At 36.1% G+C, this 25,952-nt stretch overlaps 1 protein-coding gene across 2 annotated transcripts in view; it reads right to left on the bottom strand.

Annotated features, from left to right (window-relative positions):
- Window positions 1-25,952, bottom strand: part of LOC149065527 (uncharacterized) — a 148,179-nt gene that overhangs the window by 88,352 nt on the left and 33,875 nt on the right. Inside the window, exons 2-3 of one of the 2 annotated variants that reach the window (XM_089253422.1) lie at window positions 11,959-12,042; window positions 9,727-9,805 (exon numbers count right to left, since the gene is read on the bottom strand). In XM_089253422.1, coding sequence (XP_089109548.1) covers window positions 9,727-9,805; window positions 11,959-12,036 — 157 coding nt within the window. In that variant the 5' untranslated portion in view covers window positions 12,037-12,042. Of the gene's footprint in view, window positions 1-9,726; window positions 9,806-11,958; window positions 12,214-25,952 lie in introns of those variants that run through there. The other variant, XM_089253421.1, reaches the window with a different exon arrangement.

Genomic DNA, 25,952 nt, shown 5'->3' with positions numbered 1-25,952 from the left:
GAAAGAAGTTTTAATTTCAGTTTTTTTCGAGGTGAATCAATTTATTTGGTGGGCTATTTTATTTAAACAAGTGGTTCCCAACTGGGGGTGCAGGAGAGAATTTATGGAGGTGCGAGATGGAACACAAAATTACGACATTATTCAGGGAAATCAAAATGATAAAATTGAATTTTTCAATTCCTAAAAAAATATGAATCATACCAATATTTTGATGCCTCACCTTCTGACTTCTGCTCACAGAAATATGTCATACAAATTTTGTGTTGTAAAAGTTTCTTTTTTTTTAGCGATCATACTTGTCTTCCATTTCATTTATTTGAGAAAAAATACCATTATTCACCTAAACTATTTCGTGGTTTGTTTACATTGATACCTCCTGTCATTAGCATGTTGTGCTTAGATTTGATACTGTCATGAACATGACTCAGGAAAAACTTGAAAAAATTCAGTCGTGTCAAAGAAACATTAATTTATAGTTTTTGCAGCTGGAATCAATAAGTGACAAACAATGTGAATATTTTTTTACAAATTTAAAAAAATTGACAATTTGAAAAGACAATGTGAAAATTTTTTTTCAAAATCTCAAAAAGTTTATCAGTAAATTTTGTTTTAGTTTCATTTTTGAATTAAAAAAATGAAGCCAAAATTAAATATTAGCCATAGCTAAAAAGACATCAAACAATAAGTAAAAGAATTTATAGAACTTATTGGATAATTACTGTAATCAGTTACAGAAAAAACACCCCTGAATTTTCTAACAGATAAAGAAATGTATAATCCAAGGGGGTGCGGGAAGGTAAGTCGCATTGCTATGGGGGTGTGAGAAGGAAAAAGGTTGGGAACCACTGATTTAAATCCATGCATAGAACTCAAATGTACATTATGTGTTAGCGCTTTCATAAAGTTTAAACAGGCTCTTTTTTTACTTTTTCAGGACATGGTGACAGCTGCTGTGCAGTCATGTGGGAGTCCTTGGGGTCAATCCCTGCAAGCAGCACAGTGGTAGAAGATATAACATACAATACTGATACGCTCAAAATACAGGGAGATAATTACAATTTAAAAATGTTGGGAAGTGAGAGCCACTGGTATGGATCACTAGAAAATTTGCATTAATACTCCTGAAGCAAAAGGAATTTAGTTTGGCAAAGGGTAAAAAAAGTACCAATAGATGCTGCCACGCTCATCAAACATGAGAAATTTTCTGGCAGAATGGAAACAACAATCGGCCAGGGTAAAATGAACATTTTGTGGGCAAACAAAGCCTATTTCTATCTGCAAGGTGCTGTCAATATGCAAAATTACAGAATATTGGTAAATAACAATTCATTCCCACGCAACTATTACCTTTCATTCTATATCACTGCGTTGTGTGGGTTTATGGCATCATTTATCATTGGCACATTTTTCTTTTGAGGTGATAGGTTCTGTGGGACTCATCACTGGCCAAGAAGTATGAGTCCTTTTTGCGCAACCACATCATTCTGGCACTTAAACAATGCCAGCATGTGGATAGCACTTTTATACAAATGTATATTGCAACACCAGTGAAGCAGCTGCTGAGGAACCATTTCTGAAATGACAGGATTATCAGCTGTCATTTTCCAACAGCCTGGCCATTATGTTCCCATGACCTTAACCCTTGCAACTTCTGGCTTTGGGAAGTATCTCAAGAATTTTGTGTACATTGGTCTAAATTGTGAACTCTGCTAACTTGAAAACATGCATTTCGCATTACATATACAGCATTATCAGAGACACAACTCCTCCTAACCAGATCATGGCCACTGTTCTGTCTCAACCACAGACACGCTGAATCTGTTGTGTTCTGAAAAACACACAGTTTCAATTCGTAGCAGAAAACAGTAGACAACATACTGAACATTTCTTGCACAACTCATAAGTGTTTATTTTATTACTTCTTTTTTGTGTGCTATTTCCATGAATTATGAAATTCTATGATGGAGATTTACTTGACAGTTTACTCCAGCTGACAATGATTGTCATTCTCAAGCAACTTTTCCCCATGTCTTACAAATACAGCCGATCCATCAGTACCTTTTTTTTTACTTCACAAAAACAAAATTAAATTTTTTCTGGAGTATTCATGCAAATTTTTCAGTCATTCTGATGAGTAGTTCCGATTCTCCAGCATTTTGAAAAATTGCAACTTTAACTATAATTACCCTGTATATGGAATGGAACATCTGACAGCTGTTTGGAGGGCAATGTAGCCCTTTCTTCAGTGGAAGAAATTGAAGGAAGAAAAAGAAAATGGTCTGTTATAATGCAGAACACTCACTAAAATGAAATCTTATGCACCTGCCACTTTCAATTTGGAAGGTATGCGTGTTAACTGAGCACTGATCCTATTCAAATTTGGAAGATAGATGGCCACACTTTAACACACAGTAGCAGATGAGATATAAATACAAACACAAAGGCCACAACAGGCAAAAGACCCAACAAGGTGGCTGAAAAAAGATGCCATTAAAGGGCCACGGTAGCCCAGGTCGAAAAGATACTTGCCTAAAGTACCAAAGGATGTTTAGAGTTTTTGCTAATTCGATACCCAGTTCATCCTTGTCAGAAAACTTCCCTGACTGCAGAACATGACTGCAGAAAAAATCTCTACCGCAGGGAGCTCCCCATCAAGGGGTTAGCGCACCAACCTCTCGATGAGTATAAAAAACAAGTCTGCCGTTTGGAATTGGCAATAATTGTAGGTCCTGGTCTAATTAGCCCTCATGTGCAGAAAATCACAGTGGTGCGACAAAAATAATCAAATGATGCCATTAAAAATATGGATGTCAAATATGACCAAAATACAGCTACCCAACATACACAGTGAACTTTCAATAATCTGGCCGTCCAGTAATCTAGCATTTTTAGGCGAGTGTTTTTCACGCGTTTGAGGGAAAAACATGTCACTGCGCAGAAGTTTATATTATTTAAATGGGCTTTTTCATTTGACTTCCAGTAATACGGCACACCCCTGTCTGATATGTGCTGGATTAGAGAGAGTCTACCGTATATCAAAAATAATTAATAATATATAATACACTGTCCATAAAAAAGATTATGGTTGTCTTATCTAAGTATGGATAGCTTCTCAATTTATCCCACTATATTTATTGTACATATTTTTAAATGTGCCAATTGTGTTAAAATTCATGAAGAGGTAAGCTATTCCATTTAGTGACAACCCTATTAGAGAAAAACTCCCTGCAACAGCATAACCTGTAGTTATCCCTTACTAAATAATACTGGTGTCCCCTTGTCAAAGCAGTTGATTGAAGGTGTATTAATAACTCATGATCCATTCTGCTGAAAATTTTAAACACTTCAATCATATCTTCCCGACATCTGTAACCCTCCAATGTAAACATATTCAAGTTCGCCTGGAGAATCTCCCTATCGCTTGAATTCCAGACTACCCCCCACCATTAGCTTCACATCATCTACGAATCTGCTAAGAGTCCCATCAATATCCTGGTCGAGTTCAGCACAATGAAAAGTGAAAAAAGAATGGGACCAAGCAAACTTCCTTGAGGAACACTTTTAATACCTATCCAATCAGAAAATTCTGTTCACAATAACCAGCTGTGACCTACCTTGCAACCCAGATTCTATCCAATTCAAGAAGTTGAGGCTAGCTAAGACTACAAATATTGACCGGCAAATGGAGCAGGGTAATATTACGTCTAATCCCATTGGCAGTCAAGACAATAACGACTAGATCGAGATCAAGACGATAATGACCAAGATCCTACATTCGAAATTGCACTCATCAGAACAATTATTGATCAATTTTTTTATTCCAAAGCTAGAAAGCAGCACCTGAACACATACATACACAAAATTTACCTAAATACAGTTAGATTTCACAATAATTAATATTCTTGCACAGTCACTACTTTGGAGGTAAAATGGTGAAAATTGTCTCAGTAACTATGGACCAGGGCTGTGTACAATTTGAATGAAAGAAAGGACATAGTGGATCTTTCCATGTTGGTAGGTACACTGATATTAATTCTGGAAGTTTTGTGTTAGCTTCAGGCTCCAACTCAGTTGATTAGAAGTATAAAATTTTATGCACAAATATTAATTTTTTGAGGTGTTATGACCTGGTACCCGGGATTTGTCAAGCCCTGATTTTAACACCACATTTTTTCCTGAAACAGACTTTAAACTGTTCAAAACTATTTTATTTTGTAATTATTTTTACCAGTATGATTTGCATTGGTTTAAGCAAAGGGGAGATTCTAACCCCGAGCCAAAACTATGGTATTATTTTGCAGGGGGGGAAAATGTAAAACTCTCCTTCAAAAGAAAAAATTTTGAAACTCCCCTTCCCATAGAAAATCCTGCATATGCCTAAGATTTATATTGAATGTTATTTTTATAGCAGGGATAATATTAGTTCAATTTATGCTACTTCCACATTCATCGATTCATACACAAGGAAAACTAAAAATCATACTTAAGCCTTAACTGTGTGAAAATTATGGACATAAAGTAGAATCCAGTATATGAGTTTCATTGAAAAAATATTTCATTTACGCAATGCACAACTTCAAAGATTTGATGCTCTTTCTCACTTGGACTAGAGACCCAAAATTTTTGGAAAAAAAAAAATTGCTCTCCATCGAATCCACAAAACCTAGTCAAATACGATAGGCCAATTTCACTTTGCATTTTTTCAATTTTGTTTTCTAACAAATATCAATATACTTGAGTTTCAGAAATTGCTTCAGCCTTTACTCTTCTGGCTGCACTGCAAATGTTCCAAGTATTTTATTCAACTTTAGGTTTTAGAACCAAAAAGCTACTGGTTTTCAATTATTAACATGCAGTTTTCTTTTGATTATCCATTATAATTTTGTATAACTCTTACCTAGTGACTTTTGCATCAGATGTGCATGGCCAAAATTGTTAGCCATATGCTTTAAACCAGTGCCGTCTTAAGGCATGGGCCCACCTGGGCTCTCAAGATAAGAGGGGCCTCACAAAAATGAGATCTGGTTGAAATTTTCTAGAATTTGCCTGGTAGGGCCTCAGAAATATCACTTGGCCCAGGGGCCTATGATACTCTTAAGACGGCCCTGCTTTAAACATAACTGCAATTCTTGGGTAACCCCAGAATATACAATATTCAGCTTATTAAGCACACACACACTCAGAGATGCTTTAGTAAGATTTCATGTAATCCATTATATGTACAACACTTTCAGCAAGTTTATATTCATTCTTTTTCTCATTCAGCTAAAACATTTAGTAAAAAAACTTAATTTTAATGACTAGAACTTTATTTGGCCATCACTGGTAAATGGGTTTTATTTATATTTTACACTGTTTGAGTAATATCCTGAAACTGCATGAAAAAGGGGTATGTGCAGCAAAGTAATATCAGATAAGCTTCTCAAAACACAATACATTGCAGGATTTTCATGTTGGCAAATATTTATAGACATATCTTTTCATGGTGAGCTCAATCGTGATATATATAAAGCAATTGAAAACATATAGCAGGTATTATCTAATTGTGAAAGAAACCATAGACTAGACATAAATAAATTCCCACTCTTGCAGTATGTTACACATTGTCCTTAGAAGCGGTATGTGTATGTATGTATGTATGTATGTGTGTGTATATATATATACACACAAACATACGCACAAATAGGACAAAATGAAGGCAGTTCTACACATACTTTTTTTTACTGTGGTAGTCTCCACAGATCTGTTGTGTATACAAGCAACAGCAACCCTTCAGAAAGCGCGCGCCATTAAGCGGAACTCAAGCATATCGTTTCGGTCCGGCTTCCAAGATTCGACCTCTCACCCTTGATGGAGCCCACCTTTTCACAATCGTGCACACATACACATAAAGAAAAAAGAAAAACTAGAAGGAATGAACGCTATGGGGCCAGATTGGAATTCACAAGGCACGTGGGCGAGCGCAGCCGCAATTAGGGATGCACTGGTCACGACCCCTGACCCCCAACACAGACCCGGAGCACGAGCCCTTGCACAACCGCATCTTAGGGCCCCATCACATAACCTGACTTTTTTATTCATTTTGTGCTGCTGGACTTTTTCCCTCTTTTTTTGTATCGCTCTCTTCTTCTTCCCACAACGTGTCCTCACCTGATAAGCAAAAAAGTTGATTGTCTGAACAACATTAATGACAGACCCGCTACGTGGTATGATAATGATCAGAGCATGAGGTCCTGGATTGCGCACCCATCCATAGAGTTCGCATTCCAAAGGATTCCTTCTCTCCACCTTTTTCTTGCGCAACAAGGAACTTCCACCATCACTCCTTATCCCCCTAATTCTACCTTCCTTCCAACACCCAAGCGTTATGCTCCTAACCGCAGGGCAAACTGTAAGAATAAAATATTTGGAAACGGGCAACATCACGATTACGCCTCACACGCCACCGCACCAAAGGCCAATATGCTTTTCTGAGTTACTTTTAAGAGAACAAGCTAATAGGATATATATATAATGTTTACCCGGAACCTCCTTCCACAGCTATTTTTTCCCCTTGAGAACGCACGTATATATATAAGCGATTGATTCTCTTGGAAAGAATTTTCAAAAAAAAAAAAAAAAAATTCAGATCATGATAGACGTTGTTTTAATTAATCAAACCCCCTGATAAAAAGAACGATAGTCTCACAAAAAATGAATGTAGAAATGACAAAATAAATGAAACAGCAAACCCTCTTCTCTACCTCCTGTTCCCTACAAATAACAGTAGTAGCTTTTGGAAAACATGAGCAGAAATTACATAAGTTGAGCTGCTCTCTCATTTGTATGTTTACCATGTGTGGCACATCTCTCAATCTATACCAATTTTATTTGTTTATTTTATAGGGCGGCGGTTTTTAAAAAGCAAGTTGAAAAAAAAAGTACAGAGCAAGTGAGGAGGCAAGTGAAGGAGAGTAGAATGAAACCTGTTTGGCTAAATACTCGGAATCCCTGTCTAAATAAAATAAAAAACTTCAAAATGACTCACGGTACATATAAGCGAGAAATATCAGACATCTAATGGACGATCGTTGTCTGGAAAGAAAATAGCGTTAATCTGATTCCATTTCCGCTAATGGAAATGAATTCAAAATTATCAAGGCCTGTTTATATGACACCGAATTCCAAGCAATAACGTTTCTTAAATTCGAAAGCATTAACGTTTCTTAAATTCGAAAGCATTAACGTTTCTTAAATTCGAAAGCATTAACGTTTCTTAAATTCGAAAGCATTAACGTTTCTTAAATTCGAAAGCATTAACGTTTCTTAAATTCGAAAGCATTAACGTTTCTTAAATTCGAAAGCATTAACGTTTCTTAAATTCGAAAGCATTAACGTTTCTTAAATTCGAAAGCATTAACGTTTCTTAAATTCGAAAGCATTAACGTTTCTTAAATTCGAAAGCATTAACGTTTCTTAAATTCGAAAGCATTAACGTTTCTTAAATTCGAAAGCATTAACGTTTATAAATCGCTCATGTTCGATATTGCTTTAATATGGAAACGGTACTTGCTCAAGATGCGTACGACCTCGAGGGAAGAAAATTCAATTGATTTCGAAACATATGGACGTCACCAAACGCAAATCTGGGTTACGAGTGTTATTGAAATTTACTTAATTTATCAATTGAAAAATCGTAGGTTTGTACGCATCAAGAGAATTCACAGCCTTTCGCTATGAGATATTGATACATGATTCATGAATGAAGAGAGAAGCCACTATAACCCTTTCATATACTGTACGCACAAACGTGGGGGTGGCTTATTCTCGACGTAGTGTTTGAAGTTCAGATCTATTGATGATCCGGAGCTACTGATGTGTCTGTTACTATAAAATATATATTTTAATATGAGAAACAGAGTCTGGCTTTTATCGTAATCGGTACGTTTTGAATATTTTTACAGTAATATGGCTGAACGTAAGCTGAATTTTAGCCCAACGATATTATTTTTTTACTAATGTTTCTCAAACATCTAGAAAAACTTATGAAGTCTCCGGAGAGATGATGCTTTAACTCTCCGTCGGGAGCAATATGAATCATATCCTTCAATAATTCTATAATCTAATTTAATACTAATACAAGGCCAACAGGCAAAAATGCCCAACGAGGTGGTTGAGAAAAAGATGCTCATAACAAATATGGATGTCATATTTCAAAAATACAGCATACCAATTAAAAATTCAATCATAAAAATTGAAACTATATGTACATGATAAAATATTATACAATGGCCATAAAAAATATTTATACTCGTCTTATATATATTCTAAGTATGAATAGTTTCTCGATTTACCCCGAAATGTTTACCGTATTTTACTACCAAAAAATTTACTACTAATTTACTACCGCCGGGGGTAAGCTATTCCATTTATTAACAACCCCTTCAGAAAAAAATTCCCTGCGACACCACAACCTACAATTATCCCTTACCAAGCGAAACTGGTGTCCCCTTGTAATCATATAAGAAACAATCAAATAAGCGCATAAAAAGCTGCTTATGTAGTTCATAATATGGATAATGTGATAATTGAAACCCCATAAAAACCGAATAAGTGTTTGTGGGTTACGTGTGATTCCAGAAAAAAAAAAACTCTCCTAGAAATAAAGTTTTTCTCACCGGACAGATTATATGCTCCCAATGAAGGAGGGTAAAGTGAATCAAAGTGCCGATCAAAGACAGTTCAACAGTTTCGCGGAATTTTAAATCCGAGAATTTGAGCGTAGTAGAAGAGTGAGAATCGGATAGGCCGGCATGTTGTACTGATTACGATGTCAAAGGCGGAAATAGCAGAAACCATAAGTTTGATCACTCGAAATTTAGCAAAGATTCTAAATAACCGTACCAATTCCTAAACGTACAAAAATTTAGTGAAATTAATCGGAGACCCACTGCATGGATCGATATTAAGTTAGTGACATGCTTCTAAAACTCATTGAAAAGGACTCATTTATATAGGTCACCAAAAATGAGGTAGGCTGCGATGCTCTATCATATCCACCACCACACTTATCAGACATTGTATCATCTCATTCTTTATGTGTTTCGCTCCCGTAAGAACTCTTTAAGCCGAAAATCATTCTCTGATGAAATCTGCCAAAAGTCGAATAGATGTGACTTTTACGCTTCAATCAAGCTGAATTCTATAAGGACGGAGTTTTGAAGGGGTAAAAAATGAAAATTTTAAGAATAAGGAACTCTTCTCGTTCCACTCGAAAACTTTCGAAAACAACGCCTAAAACTTTTGGAGTCGACCTAATAAGGGTTTTTCTTATGAAGACAGTTTCGATCTAAACACATTTTACCTCGACAGGTAAGACATACTATACGATACATCAAGCTAAGTAACAGTCAGTACAGGCAGACATGACCACTGACCGCCCAGAGAGGACATCTTGGGATGGTTTGTGCTCTTTCTCAAAGAGATGGACGGTCTCCAGCCCCAAAGCAGAATATACCGAAGTCTGCGACATTATGTCGCAGAAAAATCTGGAAGAATTTAAAAAAAGTAGAAAACACACTATTATATGGGAATTTTTATCGTAGAACATTTCCAGTCAGCCGATGGCTCGTTGCAGAACAACGCAAAACATTCTGCTTTGGGGTTTCGGGTACAGTCAGTACACGAGATTTCAATAACATTCATAAAAAACAAATCTAGTGCATATAAATAAATAGGAAAACTTACAACTGGACAACAAGCTCATTATGTCCCCAATGTCGTCCAGATCTCCAGTTCCTCTGGCACCCACGTAGCCGGAACGGCTCTGAAAATAATTTTTAAAAAAATCATCAATGGCCACTGCAATTCAAGTTTAAAAAAAAATGCATGATTGATTTTTGCCCATATCTTCGAACAATGATCGATTCAATAGAAATAATATAAAAACCAAACTTTGACAAAAAAAAAATTTCACTATTGGTATCAGTTACTCGAAAACTCGAATAGGATAGGGGTTTTAGACGACGAAAAATTGGTACCAAAAGGATGGAATTGGGAAAAGTAACAGCATAGGGGCTCCATGATTTTTAGAAGTTAGATTAAAAAAAAAACCAACCCTAGACGAATTGAGTCCGAACCAACAAAATATACAAGAGCACTCTATAATTACGTATGTCTTGGGGAGAGAAAAAAAAATGCTGATAACCGGTTTCAAGTATCATCTAATTACGAATGCTCGACAAAATTCAATCATAATTTAACCCGATTACCATACCAACGGACCTGACACCAAATGGGCAAAAATTTGATAGAGTGGAAAAAAATCCAAGTACTATGGCAGCTGGATTAATAAAACTTGATGATGATGGAGTAGCGCGCGCGCGCCAGCCCGATCTAAAATTGAAATCGCGAAGCGATTTTATTATTATTATTATCATTATTATTAGTAGCAGTAGTACGAAACTGGCGCTCACTCTGCATGTTGATTTTGAACTTGGACCTATAAAATGCCATCGTTGGGGGAAGGGGGGAAGTGGGGTTAAGTCATCTCATGTGCAGTTGAAACCAGTATATGTCTAGAAATAAAATTAAAAAAAAAAAAAAAAATGAAGGGATACAATAGTAAAAAGAAACTTAAAGACTGAAAATGTCGATTTTTTTGAAGAAGAATGTTAATAGCACGTTAAATTGTAATAGGGAGAGTTGAATAAGGAATGCGAAAGGGTTGGGGCGAGGAAAGAGATGAAAATCATCGGAAAAACCCCGGGTATCGTGAAGAAGAAAAACCCCTTATTTGGAATATGTGAAGAGGCAAATATCACACAACTGGTTCTTCAAAAAGAAAAACCATACTTCGTGAAATCAGACTGAATTTTAAAGAGTCATTCACATTTAAAAGAAAATAAATAAAATTTCAAGACAAACTTGAAAATGTAGATACGGAGCTTTTTGAAATAGTGATAGAAAATTTTTCGGATACAATATGTGAATCATACAGAAAATTTCCCCGAGTTTTAAAATTCTAGGAATTCAAAGAAAGTCACAAAGTACTCACAACGATTAAAAAAAAAAAAAATCGTTCATCAGATGGAAATTTAAATAAAAAAAATTAAAGAATTAAATCATGTCGCAAAACGTTGGTTCGTGGAATCATTTAAATTTTATAGTGACCGTATGGCCAGTATAAATTTTCATTTTGTAAATATTGGCTTCGAGCTTGGTTAGCCACCCGACAAGAAACTTGAATATGCACATTCATAGCCAGGGTGTCCATTTTCACGGAGTCCCAGGACCACATTGAAAGAAATTGGATGATTTGAGCAATACTTGAAATGCAAAGATAGCTGATGACGATAGCACTAATGAAACCTATCATTCCAAGATAAATGAAATGAGCCCAAATCTTTCTTTTACTCTTTGGTAAGAGAAGAAAACACACCGAGAGAGAGAGAAAAAAACAGCATCTTATAGATACTACTAAAATTAATTATTTATTTTACTTTAATATTAATTGTTGGGTCATCCTCATATCTGTTCTAGGCCGCATGCGGCCCGTGGGTAAGACACCCTTGATGCATAATATATCTAGAAGATGCATTCGATGCGCAAAATTCACGCGCATACGTTTTTGGCGGGAAATTGTTCGGAGAAGAAGTTGCCTTTTTCTAGCCACGAATCATTTTTCACAAACCACCTACGGAGACAGAAAATAGACAGTTGAGGGGGGAACGAAAACGTGCCTAACAATAAAAGCTTCAAAAAAATCATCGAAACTACTAATAAACAAAGCACAAAAAAGACTATTAAGGATAACAAACTCTCGAATCTAATAATCTTGTAGCAGGTACAATATCGAGTTATCGTAATCGCGGGCACATGAAAATAATGGCCAAAAATAATAATAATAACAGCAATAAAAATTTTAAAAGAGCATAGTAATTTCTTATTTTTTTTGTATGTGTGCGTGTATGTTCTTACCTTGCTTAAAGCAGCAGTCCTCCGGGGCTGCGACCAATTGCTGGCCACCCGCTCACTCCGAGCCATGGGGGGAGGCATCGAGACCTTCAAAGAAAGAGAGCAAAGAGAACTTATGCAACAAATCAAAATTAAAGAAAATAACAGGGCGAAAAACATTCACGGTGGTGTCTCCTTAAACGTAGTGCCCATGCTTATTATCCAAAGGCATTCCTTTGGAGATACAAGACGTATTCAAGGTCAACTTCCCTGCTCGGCAGCAATTTCCTTACTAAAAATGCTTCTTTGGTCTCTCTTTCTCCAAGTCACCACCACACACTGACAAGCATGCAAGGCATTGGGAAAAGAAGGAAGCCCTGAAGAAGAGAGAAGAGAAAAAAAAAACGCGCATACTTTCATTGCCTGGAATATTATGAGGGCCGGCGCTAGTACAAGAAGAAAGGCCAGTCGTAGAAAGCAAAAAATAAATAAATAAAGTGAACATAAAAATCGTATAGAGGGCGGTGTTCATAAAGTATCCAGATACCATATTAGGCGATTTTCGAGCATCTTTGGCGCACCACTCGTAACTTTAGTTGGTGTCGAAAGTCTGGTTTTTTTTGTTTTTGTTTCTACATTAATTTATTATTATTTTATAGAGCCTCAGTGGTCGGACATTAACGAGAGTTCATTGAGTGCAAACTTTGGTTCAATATATTGTTAGAAATGGAATGCATTGAGTCCAAGTACATAATAACGGACACCTATGGGGGATCGAAACTCAAGTCGCAAATGGTAAGTGCCTTTAATAAGTAGTGAAATACATGGAAGCCCTATTACACGGAATCAAAGACGTGTGCGTTGAAGGGAGGTATTCTAACGACGTGCCCGTTACGGGAGTTCCCACTGTGTTTCTGAATTCCTGGTTATATCTAAGCCATATATATAGAAACCGCAACAAACGAGTAAGTAGACCTCGAGTCGATACGTTCCGACCAAAATTTTATAGCATACCGCATTTGGTAAATATTCGATAAAAAAAACCAATAGAGTTACCAAAGACAATTTGGAAAGATATTAGCACGTTAAACTTTTGGTATTACCAGGTCTTGACAAATCCTAGGCGTTAAGTCACTCTATGGGGACTAAAAACCTTGGAATTAGCGTCTAAAATTTCAAGTGAGGGCAACACAAAATTTTTGAAATTTATGTCAATGTGCCTACTAATATTCAAAGGGATCACAAAGTCTCAGAAAAAGAAATATTTTGGACAGATTTTTCTCGATTATTAAAATTTGCTTGGCTCCTAAGAAATTCGGCTAACTTTTTTTTTTACATTCGTCAAACCCTGGTATTACATATACTCTGCAAACATAATTGGTGTGCGATATCAATACAATATACAAAAAAATATTATGTAAAACAATAACGAAGTAATTCATAAAACTGTCAAACTTTATTTATCGAAAATGTTTCATTGAGTACGATGGCACACGTGCACAATAAACTTGCATTTAATTACAAGAAAATAAATAATGCTAATTTAGTACGTTTTACCATATCAGAATGGTGTAGACTGAGCATATAATAACTCTGATGCATCCGGAAATTGAAGTGTTCAAGAAATTTCGGTCTGCACAATACGTTTATGGAGAAACTGACCGTTCCAAAAAAAAAAAATGCTACAAGTCATTGCCGATAAAAAGGAAAGAAAAAAAAACGATCGCGTTTATCTCGTCGATAACCTATCGTTTAACATCACGAATCATTTTTCTAAATATTTCATTTGCATAACGTGGTTTGATTTGAATACTCGGCCATCGGGTACAAATGAAAAAAAATACATAAAAAGACGGTTATAACGTCGATACCCACGTGCGTGCGTAGATTCCGAGAATTTACTACGCACACAAACGTATTCCCCGTTTATTAAGAAGAGCTTTACCACTCACTACCAATGGAAGACCGATTTCAAAATGAACGCTTATTAATTAATGGGAGGGGGCATGAAAACCTCATTAGCACGCTATTACCATCAACAAATACGTAACGTTATCATTCCCTCACCGTAGCAAATAGCATATCACTAAATCACCGTCACCGCAAGCAGCGGAAAGACCATGAATCCTACATTATATATATTTGCAAGGGGGAGAAAAAACTAGCCTTTTTTAATATCGTTGTTATTATTGTTATTAATGGTTTACTAAGACCGGCCTAACGACTTGATGCTCGGCTACGAAGCTTAAACCAAAAGTGTTTGTGTGCGTATGTGTGTGGGGGAAAAATGGAGAAAGGACGACAGTAATGGCGGGGGAATACTCATATTATAGACATTAACAAGCGAATAGGTGAGAAGTTGAGAAATCGAAATATAAATTATAAAACTGTAATTCACTGCCTGCACCATCGTATCACACATCGTATTTACATATACACGTAAATATATAGGAAGTTCGGGTAATATGGAATACCACTTTTATTTTTTTTCGATTATTGCAATTTAAAACATGATAGGACCTTAAACTTGCATTTCTATAAAATTTGGATTCTTGTCTTTGCAGACATGTGTACCGTATTTTCTAATAAATATCATGTCTAAGAAAAAAGGCATTAAAAAAATCATTTTTGTCGGGTAATATGGAATGGGGTTCAAAATGAAGAAAACTAATTCGAATTGATCGAAAAAAAATTTAATGGGTCTACGACAATGAAAAGTGAAAATTTCAGTTTGTTTAATTGTTTCCAATTCTGCCCTAAAACAGTCAAGGTGGACCCACAGAGGACCGGACACATTATTTCTCTCTAGACCTTATCTCTCTTCTATCTTGAAGAAATATTCTAGCCCGATTCGGAAAGTACTTATAGTATTCCACATTACCCGACACACCATCTGTGAGAAAATAGCGTCTCTGGAAAAACAAATATTCCGCTATAGCAGTCGTGATGATGGTGACAATCAAGTGAAACTGACTCTATTGCATCACGGAAACATTTTTGAGTTAATCACTATTCCACTGGGAAGCCATACCCGAAGGCGAAGAAAACCCGGTATTCCATACTACCCGAACATTCCATAATACCCTCACTTCCTACATGTAGCCTATATCAGACACTGAAATAAGTTTTTCAATGCCATAATAGCTGCTCATTTCATTGATAGTGTGAAGAAACTAAAAAATCCCGATAATCAACTCCTGTGTGAATTCACCACTTTACTCTAGTTCAGCGGTACTCAAACATTTTTTGAGTCACAGAGCCCTTTTGGTATATAATTTCTAGGGCGGAGCCCCGTATAGGCCTCTTTTTTTTATACAGTTGAACTCGCTTATATCGACTTCGATTGTAACGTGAACTTGGTTATAATGTCATTGCGGGATTCTAATTCCCATATTAATAATGTTGATGGACCTCGCTTATAACGTCAATCCAAATGAGAAGACCTTGGATATAACGACACTTTTTGTCGCTATTCCGTTTCATCATAATTAGGGTGATAATATGACACGTATACGGAAAATTTCGTAATTTTGCCCTCTTTGACTTTTTTCTTATTATAAAGGCCCTTTCTTTTCAACAAAGAGTTAACTTTCATTCACCTTAATTCATAACCCTTACTAAAATAGGGGATAGATGTGTGTGTGTGTGTGTGGTAATTATGACTATAAATATCAATATTAATCTTACGTATTTGCCATGCTTAGTGCCGCCTTAACGAATGGCTTCCCGAGCACTGTCCGGGGGCCTCGAGTGCAGAAAGGACCTTGTGAAAATGAGATCTGGATCTGGTCATATTTTCGACAGTGAGCGTGAATCTGGGTAGCAGGGGCATCTCTCTTTCTCTCTCTAGCCAAGTAGGGAGCCCAAGAAAAATTACTTCGCCCGTGTCCTGTGATGCCGTAAGACGGTCCTGGCCGTGTTCAACCCTTTTTTCTCCTATATGATATTATATTTTAAATCACTGCAGACTTGCTGTAGCACTGCATTTCTCGCCAATGGCTATTTAGAAGGAATTGGTAATTTCTCTGACAATTGGCCACATTTTAGCGAGAATTGGTGATGCCCCATATTTATGATCTCAATCTCTGTATTTTTCTGATCAAATATGGTCACCTAGAATATAACAAAACAACTACATACACACTACTTGATTGCATCTAATTATATTTAGCATACTTAAAAGGTCTTGAAAACGTCGACCTTGGTTATAACGACAAAATTTCGCGAAATCTTCGATACCATAATAATTGAGTTTGGCTGTATTTTTATCAAATTTACTGATTTATTTTATTTTCCTCGAGCGGTCGCAGAGCCCACTAAAAGTACACACAGAACCCCAAGGGTTCCATGGAGCACCGGTTGAGAACCGCTGCTCTAGTCGAATAAGAGTAGTATTATTGTACAAAAAAAATTTTTGTTCTTCGAGTTCAAAATTAGCTTTTAGAAGGCCGAATTTTGGGGCCGAGTAGACTCCGAATGTAAAAATAATGACTCTTAATTAAGAAAGTAACAACAGAGAGAAACAATCGAACAAAGCTGAAATCCGCGAAGAAATGAACTAAAAGGAACAAATATTAAATTAAAATACCAAAAACATAAATTACTGACCTAGTGTTATGGTAAATTCACACGAACTCAATTCCACGAAAGACGTTATTTGAAAAACGTAGAACACTTTTTACGTTATTCAACAACCGACTAAAGTATGTCGTATGACATTCATTGCGTCAAAATATACTGTTTTTTTTTCAAGTAATTTTCATCGACGTTATCTACACTAAGTATAGAAACAGAGTATAATACTCTGTAATTAACAGAATTCGGGATATACGGACTTACCTCGAAACTTTAGTTCGACACATGAAGGCACGATTTGTAGAAATTACCCAGAGTCTGAAACGATCTCCAGCTACTTATACGCTGTCGGAGCCAACTAGCTATAATATCATTGATTAATCGGCAAAAAGGAAAAAAAATCCGATAAATAAATAAATATATATATATATATATATACCCATGTAAGTAAATGTGTATATTATAGGGTGGCTAGACACAAACACTCATCCTCCTCAACTAAGGGAGAAAAAAATTCGAAATTCCTGAACGTGCTATAAATTCAAACTCGGTTAAAGTAGTAGTATGGTGATCACGACAAACGGAATGTCAACTCAAAACCCGACGCTTTTCGCACCTCCATATGCATCATTTGATACGATACATCAAATACCTTGACAAATACAGAGAAAATGCGGGCTCGGAGAAACTAACAAAAACAGAAAAACAAATACTTGAGAGGAATGAAAAAAAAAAGTAGATGATGATCAAGTTTGTTTGGTTTTGCTTTTTTTTACTTATTGGGAATTTCTCCCGCAACTCCACATAAAAGTAGTGAATAACTGATACGAAAAACCAAGCAGCAGCAGCAGAACTTGGAAAAGATGTCTGGCGGAAACGATCAACAATGACAAACGACATAAACGAAGATTTATGAAGATGAATTGATGAGTGAGAGGTTGGAATATATCGGAGGGCCCTGAATTAACGATAGCCCTTCCTTCCATCTCCCCATACCACAGTTCCTTCGTCCCTTTCAGATCCCTAAAGGGAATGGGCAGGAGACACTTTTTTGGCATGAACACTGCCGAAGGTTCTTATTTTCTTATTTATTTTTATGTGGAATAATGGGGAAATTAGCAAAATATATAGATATATATATATATATATCCTTCTCATAAATATCGCTGTTCAGTTTTTTTAAGCAAATGAAATGTAAATGGTTCATGAAAAGGCCAAAGGCCACCTAAGGTCATGGTCGCAATTATAAATTTAACAACAACAAAAAAAAAAGAGATACTTTTCAACTGGATCTAGCATAGAACTTGTAAAATTATGCCTATCAGGCCGGTTATCTGAATTCTCAAAGTTACAGATCAATTAGCCAGTGACTTCCAAGAATTAAAGAAGCTCAAAGTGAGTGGAAAAACTTTCGCCTTTAGGTCAATATAAATTAGGATTGTGACACCAGCATCTAATTGGTGCGTCAGAAATAGCCTATTACACTACAGCGATAATCATAATAAAAAAAAAAGTGTGCCCAGTTAGTGAAAAAAGAGGTGTTGAGCAAAACTCGAATTAATACTTGCATCATGGAAAAATGCTTGTCAACATATTTTTCAAGAACTGAATAGGGGTTACATGACGCATCTTAATTCTTAACGTCAAAGAAAAAAAAATTGACGCGTGGAATGCAAAAGGTTGGCCACCCCAGGTATAAATGGTCAAATGACAGACTTGCTCTCTGGTGTTTTGGGGTTAGTTGCAGATGAGAGGAGAGAGGGTCACCTCTTTCTTTTTATTTTTAATACCCTATTCGTTTTTTCAGAAACTGATCCAGACCCTACTACATAGACTCGACAGTGCCTTCATACCATTGAAGGCCACATGCTGTTTAACTGACATTTCACAAGGCTACATTTGTGTATTGTATTGCAGGTGGCAATTTTTGCACAATCATATGTTAGGCCTTTGAGAATTTTGAAAGAACCAGTAGGGGAAAAGAAAAGGAACAACACATGTACAGGCATTCTCAATCAAATTTTTTTAGGCATAGAGAAGTTGAGAATCTTGGAAATATGGCTTGAACAGAAATAAGATGTTACGGTAGTTGTTTCCACCTGTCTCTGACCATAGTGATGATAAAAAAGCAATTTCAATTTCGTTTGGCTTCAATGCCTTAAAAGAAATAAAGTACGTTTATAGAGTATACGGAAACTATTGAACACTTGGATTTCTCTCTCTCTATCTAATTATTATCAAATAAAATTCAAGGGTTTGCTGCAAAAAAAGGAGGTAGCTCCATTTTTTTTGGATGAATTTATATATTGTTTTTATTATTATATTGATTTATTTTTTATCCTATCATATGTAAACAAAAACAAAACAGTTCTTTTGATTGATATAAGAATTACGCAGATCCAAGCTTTAGTTTCCGAATTCCTAAACACTTCAGCTGGCTGTCTAGTTTGTCTGAATCAAGGAGGAGGCTGGTCCGAGAACTGTTTCAGTCTTGACACAGGCAACACACATACAGTCCTGTCCTTACTACTAAAGGATGCAAAGTATGAGGATGTAATGGAACTGGTCCAAAAATACGGCCGACAGAATGAAATACGGTTTTATAAAAGAGCAACAACAGTTACAATGCAGTCGATGAGCCAGATGTCAAAGAGAATGATTTTGAAACAGTAATTTCACCATCGAAATAAGACAACTTCGCATTTCCAGTTTAAAAAATAAAACTCTAAAAAAACTATTACGAGTTTTTAATGCAAAATAATTATTCCAGAAAGTGATTTATCATAATTTTGTAACGAAAAGAAGGTACATCCAAAATCCAAAAATTCTTTCTGCAGCCCACTGGAGATATTGTTGATGCTACTAGAACTAAATGATGTGAAAAACAGTAAAGATTAACTGGGGGAAAAATTGTAAGGTGCAATTAAAAAAATAGAAATTTTGATACCTATTTTCAGTTCACCAAAGCTTTATAATAAGTGACTCCTTTGAAATTTATAAAAAAAACCTTTTTTTTTACAGCAATTCTTTCACTTTGCTTTCAAATTTATACCTGCCATATCAATAAAGAGTAACCAATTCAATATATTCGAAGACTTTTGGATATACTCTTACCTTCCACAACTTTGAAAAGAGACTATTTAGATCTATAAAAATGTAAATATTTTCCCATACAATTTGACGGCTATGTTTTTCGAGCGATCAAATAAATTTTAGTTTTACATTTCTTCAAGAGTATTTTAGACTCAAAAATCCATCAGTTCTGATAATCAATAATAATGTTGAATTAGCACCAATAATTATGTTTCAATCAAAGGGTTTGCTGTAAAAAAAAGCCCAAATTTTTGTAAATTCGAATATATTGTTCAAAATAACACTTTATTATATGTAAAAGCAAAACTTTTTTCGATTTGTGCAAAAAGAATGTTGCTCCAAGCCTAGTCTCTTATATGTAACTGGAAATCAGAACTGAAAAAAGAAAATTGTTTACGCAAATTGAAAATTGCAATTTTACTAGTTTGATTTGGTTCTCCAAAATTATATGAAACTGTGGAGTTGCTTCCGCACACCCTTCAATTAGTGCCTGCCCGAGAACACCCTGGTTACACACTAAGGAAATCGAGGGCGACTTGGTTACACGTTTAAAGAATCGAGGAACCCAGAATTATGTAATAATGTGTAGTCTGTGGGTGTGAGAGAGAGAGAGGGGGAAAAGGGGGAGTGGTTACGCATGAATTACAGTACATTGAATAAAAGGATTTTCACTCTGAAGAAACAATCACTCTGAAGATAATTCAAAAAGTTATCTGATGGAAACAAAAATATCATATAATATTAAAAAAAGCACATTGATATTCGTATTTCTCGCCTGTTGTGAAATTTTCAAATTCAATTCGTGAATACTCAGGGAGGAAGGTGTCTTCGGCAGGGCCCGATTTTGACATGAGGGGGGCTCTGGGCAAAGCAGGAATTGAGGGAGGGGCTGCAACCAGGGTCAAACATATTTGGTTAATCGGTGGATACATATTGTTCAAGTTTTGGGAGCGTGGGCTCCACTTGTCTATGCGGAAATCAAGCCCTGGTCTTCAGCCCCCGCTTTTAAAAACCACTAATCGCTCGAAACATCGATAAAACCCTCCGATGGAGACGGAAAAGAAACACAGAAAAGTCTCATCAGGAATCAACAATATCGATGAGAAGTAACCCGTTTACGTAAGTCAGGTGAGAGAGAGGGAATGATGAGATGGTACATATAAGATGGAAGAGAAGAGAACATACGACCTACTAACTAACAGTCCTTCGAGTTAACCTAACTTCATGAGGGAAGAGTTTGAACACTGTATCACACACAGTATGATTATCATTTTTCATAATTAATGATGTTTGCAGCTCTCTTTAGTTTCTTCTTTCCATTGGCAACATTCTTGAGGGTCACACCTAGCGGAGACTTGGCACTGAGTCTTTTTCTACTCATCTTTACCTACATTTTTTTTCTTCTCTTTCTTTCCTTTGAGTCGGAAAAGCAAAGAATCATTAATTTAAGAGAGTAAAAAGATGGGCAGGATATTCTTCACAAGTACACAGCAAAAGAAAAAAAGTATATTAATAATGATTATCACTTTAGTTTAGATCCATTTCTTTTCCCCAGGATTATCCCAACGAAAATTACGTCCGACAATAAACAGAACTTTTTCTTCTTATTTCTTTGTATACAAGCATAACCATAATGATTCGAACATGATTCAAATGATGTCTTCGTACGCATGGCGCAAACTAGATAGTTCTGTTTAGAGTAACAATTCAGAAGCAATCTGTTAATTGATTCCTTTTGACCATGCCAGCAATTGATTAAATTAGTAAGTAGTAGTGAAATATGCGTTTCTATGACGTAAAAGCTTCTATGAGAGACGTCGCATTTGTGAAATGTGACAGTGGTAGAGAAATGCGATGTCTTCCATAGAAGCTTCTACGGTCCGGAAACGCACATTTCACTACTACTTGAGTAAAAATTTAATTACGATATGAGGCTCGGATAAGTAATAGCTTGTGTATACAAGCTGAATTAATTTTTCAACACCTTAATACCACAATGAAATTTCTTCATTTCATTTGAATATTTTCAATATACGTGAAGAAAGTCTATTGCTTTAAACCAGTGGTTCTTAAACTTTTTGAAGCGCGATCCCTTTTGACAAGAATTTTATCGGCAGCCCCCACTACATATGGTGATCACATGTCCCGTTTACTGGGATAGTTATTTTTCGATATTTAGTTGCAGGACTGTTTTATTATGAAATTTCAAACCACCAACATGTTTTTTAGCTATGAATCCTGCGGAGGGTATCATCAACAGACCCACAAGTTAGGATGGCATGACTATCTTGTGCATATTAATGATGAGGAGTGGGTAACCAAACTTAAGAGTCACCTTTACCAAACGGAGGAGCCCAGTGAAAGAATATTTTCGGGTTCCTTTTGTAGGAAGAATAATTTTAATTGATTTGTATATTATTTGAATATTCATAACATTTTCATAGTTGTGGCACAGCCATCCTTGCTTTATTATATAAAATTATTTTTCCAACTAAAAGAGTATTTTCTATAATAGCGAGTACCCGGTATACTCCCCAGAATATAATTTTAACCCCCACCTTCTTTCTTCCCGACATTTTTAAGCCCTCTACATTTTAATGACTTTACTTCTTCATCAAAAGAGCTTCATAAACGAGACAGACACTAGCGTTATTAAGTGTTCATAATATATAAAATGTAAACATTTCCTCTGTATACATTCACGTACTACTCATCGATCTGTATTTTTAATTTTTAAAGATATTTTAAAATCGGTTCATTCTTTCTGAATCCCCCCCTACAAAAATATTAACTTGATCTATCCATTATTGTACATGTAGAATTTGATAAAGTGTTACATTATATTTCACTATAAAAGTTTTATGAAAGTTCTTTTATGTATAAAACTTTATATTTTTCCAAGTTTTGTAAAAGGACTTTTATCAAACTTTTATATTATAATCCCGACCTATGATACGATACGGTAAGTAGTTGTTCAGCTGAGCGTTACGTTGCGAAAAATGAATTTCTTATTCAGACGTTTGGAGAATCTCTCGTGACTCTCCCCCCCCCCCCCCGCGAGGGAGTCGCGACCCACACTGTGGAAACCACTGCTTTAAACCAATGGGGGTGGAGATGCGAGTTTAAAAATATTTCCTGATACGAGTTATTGATTTTCATGTGGTCTATTGACTAATCGAATCGAGAATGTAAATTGAAACGAGGTCGTGAGAATTTCAATTCACTAAGAATGCAGTCTAGTATAAAAGGTTAAGAACCATAGCCTTAAATACTATTCAGGGGTCTGGGTCAATTCGTCGTGCAACAAACTTGTCGTGGTCCAAACTTGACGCTGCGTCATTTTGTCGTGGTGCAAACTTATCGTGGCGTCATTTTGTCACGATGTCAATTCGTCGCGACAAATTCGAATCGCTTTACATGTTCATTGTGATCTTATAAATAGGGTTTTTTTTAGGCTTAAAATGAAACTAATTATTTTTTACTCATTTGTCGGGATGTTCCGCTCCTCATCCCTATTTTAATTTTTAACAAATGGAAGAAAGTATTCAATGAAGTAAAAATACAGTTAACGCTGCGCTGAATGCGATCACATTGGGACTGGGGGTTTGTGGTAACAATAACCGAATTACAACAATATCTGAAAAAAGTCCCGTTTGCAAGTAGACTGATCATCATCCCGTTTGGTAAACGTGAATCGGTAAAATGGGACAACTCTGTTTTTCTTTCACACATACAGTGAAATCTCTGTCTTTAATGTCCTGTAGGGACTGAAAAATATAGGTACATACAGGTGGACAGTTTGAGCATTTGCACTATTTCCTATTGAATAGGAATTCCGCCGGAACCAAAGAAAATATCGTCATAGGCTGGTTTATCGTTATACACCGGTTTCACTTTAACTGGTTGCAAAATGTTCAATCATTCCATTTTTTTAATGCTCTGGGGCCGTTCCAGTATTACACCAGCTGATTTTTAGCCATTTTTGACACCCCCCACCCCGCCAGCAAAATTTTGTCAGCACTTTCCCTCTCCTAACGCATATTCCGATCAGAGATGTACGGGTGGAGGGGAGAGGCATAGGTGGTTCGTGCCCCTCCCATGCCCCCCAGACGATCAAAAATGCATTTCTTTATGAAAAAAAAAATTCCAAAAAATTAAAATATCGGAAGAAAATACATTTAGATGTTATAATAAATTTCTGTTAATTTCAATGCTATTTCAAGGCTATTTTTCCAACTTTCTCTTTAAGAAATTCATTATGACTTGCTCTCTAAGCCAAATATGTTCATCCCATGGCCCGCGTGTCCTATGTGGCCCTTGGTGTTATCTGATATGGCCAGGCACCTCAGACCTAATTTAGCTGAGACGTACGCGGGGAGTGGGGGCCCAAAGTCAAAAAAAAAATTTTTTGATGCAAAAAATATTTAAAAACAAATGAAAATTTGGGAAGAATATGCCTTTATATGTTATAATCAATTTCTGTTATTTTCAATGCTATTTGAAGGCTAAAAACAAAAAATTTCTTTGAGAAAATTCATTGAGACCCCCCCCCCCACCTCTAAGCCATATATGATAAACCTATGACCCTCGGGGTTGCTGATGTGGATCGCCACCTCAAACCTAAATTTGAAAAAATGAATTAAGCGGCACATTTACATATCGCTTAAGTGGCCCGTGGCACATTTTCAGACCACTCAAGTAGGCCCTAGCACGTTTACAGATCACAGGGGTGCAAGCGCCCCTCATCTATTTCGGAGCAGCAAATTTCATTTTTGGAGCAGAACTAAAAACAAACTATATCTGCAATATAAGGAGTAATTTTTCTGTGAAATGCCAAAAGTTTTGCCAAAAATGGTTGAAACAAATAATTCTAATGCCAAATTAAAATCCATTTAATTTTTTCTTAATTATCTTATCTGTCACTACTAAAACATGCTTTACTGGAATGACGAATAAAAATTATTAGACTCTTTTCAAATTAAGCAACATGCATACTAAAAACCTAGGCAGCAAGAATTTCTGCTGCTTGAACCCCAAAATCTTATTCATCCTGATATAGCAAAAAGTGCGTGCAGAATATAATAAGGGTTTCCGTGAAAAAAAAAAAAAATTGCTTCTCACAGAATTTAAAGGAATTATTAAATTCAAAAGCAAAATGCAAAAAACTAGAAAAATATAAATACCTTATTTACTTAAACAATTTCTCATGCTAATAGATTAGCGAGAGAATAGAACCACGAGTCACTTTCAGAAAGAGTTCAGCATCTCAATGACAATTTTTTTCAAATTTTTAATGCCCTTGAACATAAGATTTGTGTCTTATTCCATTAAAGCATTGGATGGACAGATTTTTCAATGTTCGAACAGAATTATTTATTTGTTAACAATGAACTCTCTTTCACTGTCTGCGTTACGATGAGCTAAAGATAAAAAAGCCTTCACCAAAATTGGCAAAATTTTGGGCTGCTTTCAAGGTTACAAAGTTTGAATATGTCTGCCCAATATCTATCCTCTGAACTGATTTCACTTCTTGTAATTCTTTGGATTGTAGTGCAACCCATTCATCACACATAATTAATAGTTCTGTTGGTGATACAATGTTAAACAACATACCAGCAATACGTGAGGGAGTAATGTGCCATCCCAGCAATGCACGAGAGGGAGTGCAAAAAACAAGAAAGAGTGCAAAAAACAAGAAAGAGTGCAAACGTTTCATTCTCTCCAACATGTTTTGAAAAGGTAGGACATTAATATAAAAAATGTATTTCACAGAAGTTATGTAAAATGAGCACATGCTCCTAGTACAAACTCCTTCCTTTGACTATTGTTAAGAGCATGCCCCTCCCCCACCAATGCAGTGGCGGACCGTGCGGCCATATTGGGCGCCGCTCTAGGAGGGGTGCCAAATGGAGTTGAAAGGGTGAAAAAAAGCTTTGTTTACAAAAAAAAAAACGCCATCAGTAGCGCCAAAAATAGATTCCGCATGGGTGAAAATTTTTTTTCCTCGAGCCGCCCCTGTGTGTGTTCACCAAATCCGGATTTTTGCAATGTGAAATTGTCTCGATCGGCAACCGCCGACGATAACCACACGACCGCATAGTGGCTAGATGACAAAACTATGAATATTTTAGCTGGAGTTTTTTTACAGATCCTATTTTTTCCCAGCGATCTTCGAAAAATGTCGGTAATTTAAACCAATCCCCTTTTCAATGTATGCCGTCTTTGAACGCAGGTTGGCAGCCGCGAAATTACCGTTATTTTCAGTATATAACTCGCAGGAGAAAAAAAGGTCTCCGAAATCGGAAAATTCGGCATATTCATTCAGGGACTTTGATAGCCCGCCGGTTAAC

Source organism: Pholcus phalangioides, unplaced genomic scaffold (genome assembly GCF_987345545.1).
Source record: "Pholcus phalangioides strain wild (caught in Gottingen) unplaced genomic scaffold, Ppha-v1.0 ptg000039l_1, whole genome shotgun sequence".
NCBI lineage: Eukaryota > Metazoa > Arthropoda > Arachnida > Araneae > Pholcidae > Pholcus > Pholcus phalangioides.
This window is presented reverse-complemented; position numbering and strand designations above follow the sequence as displayed.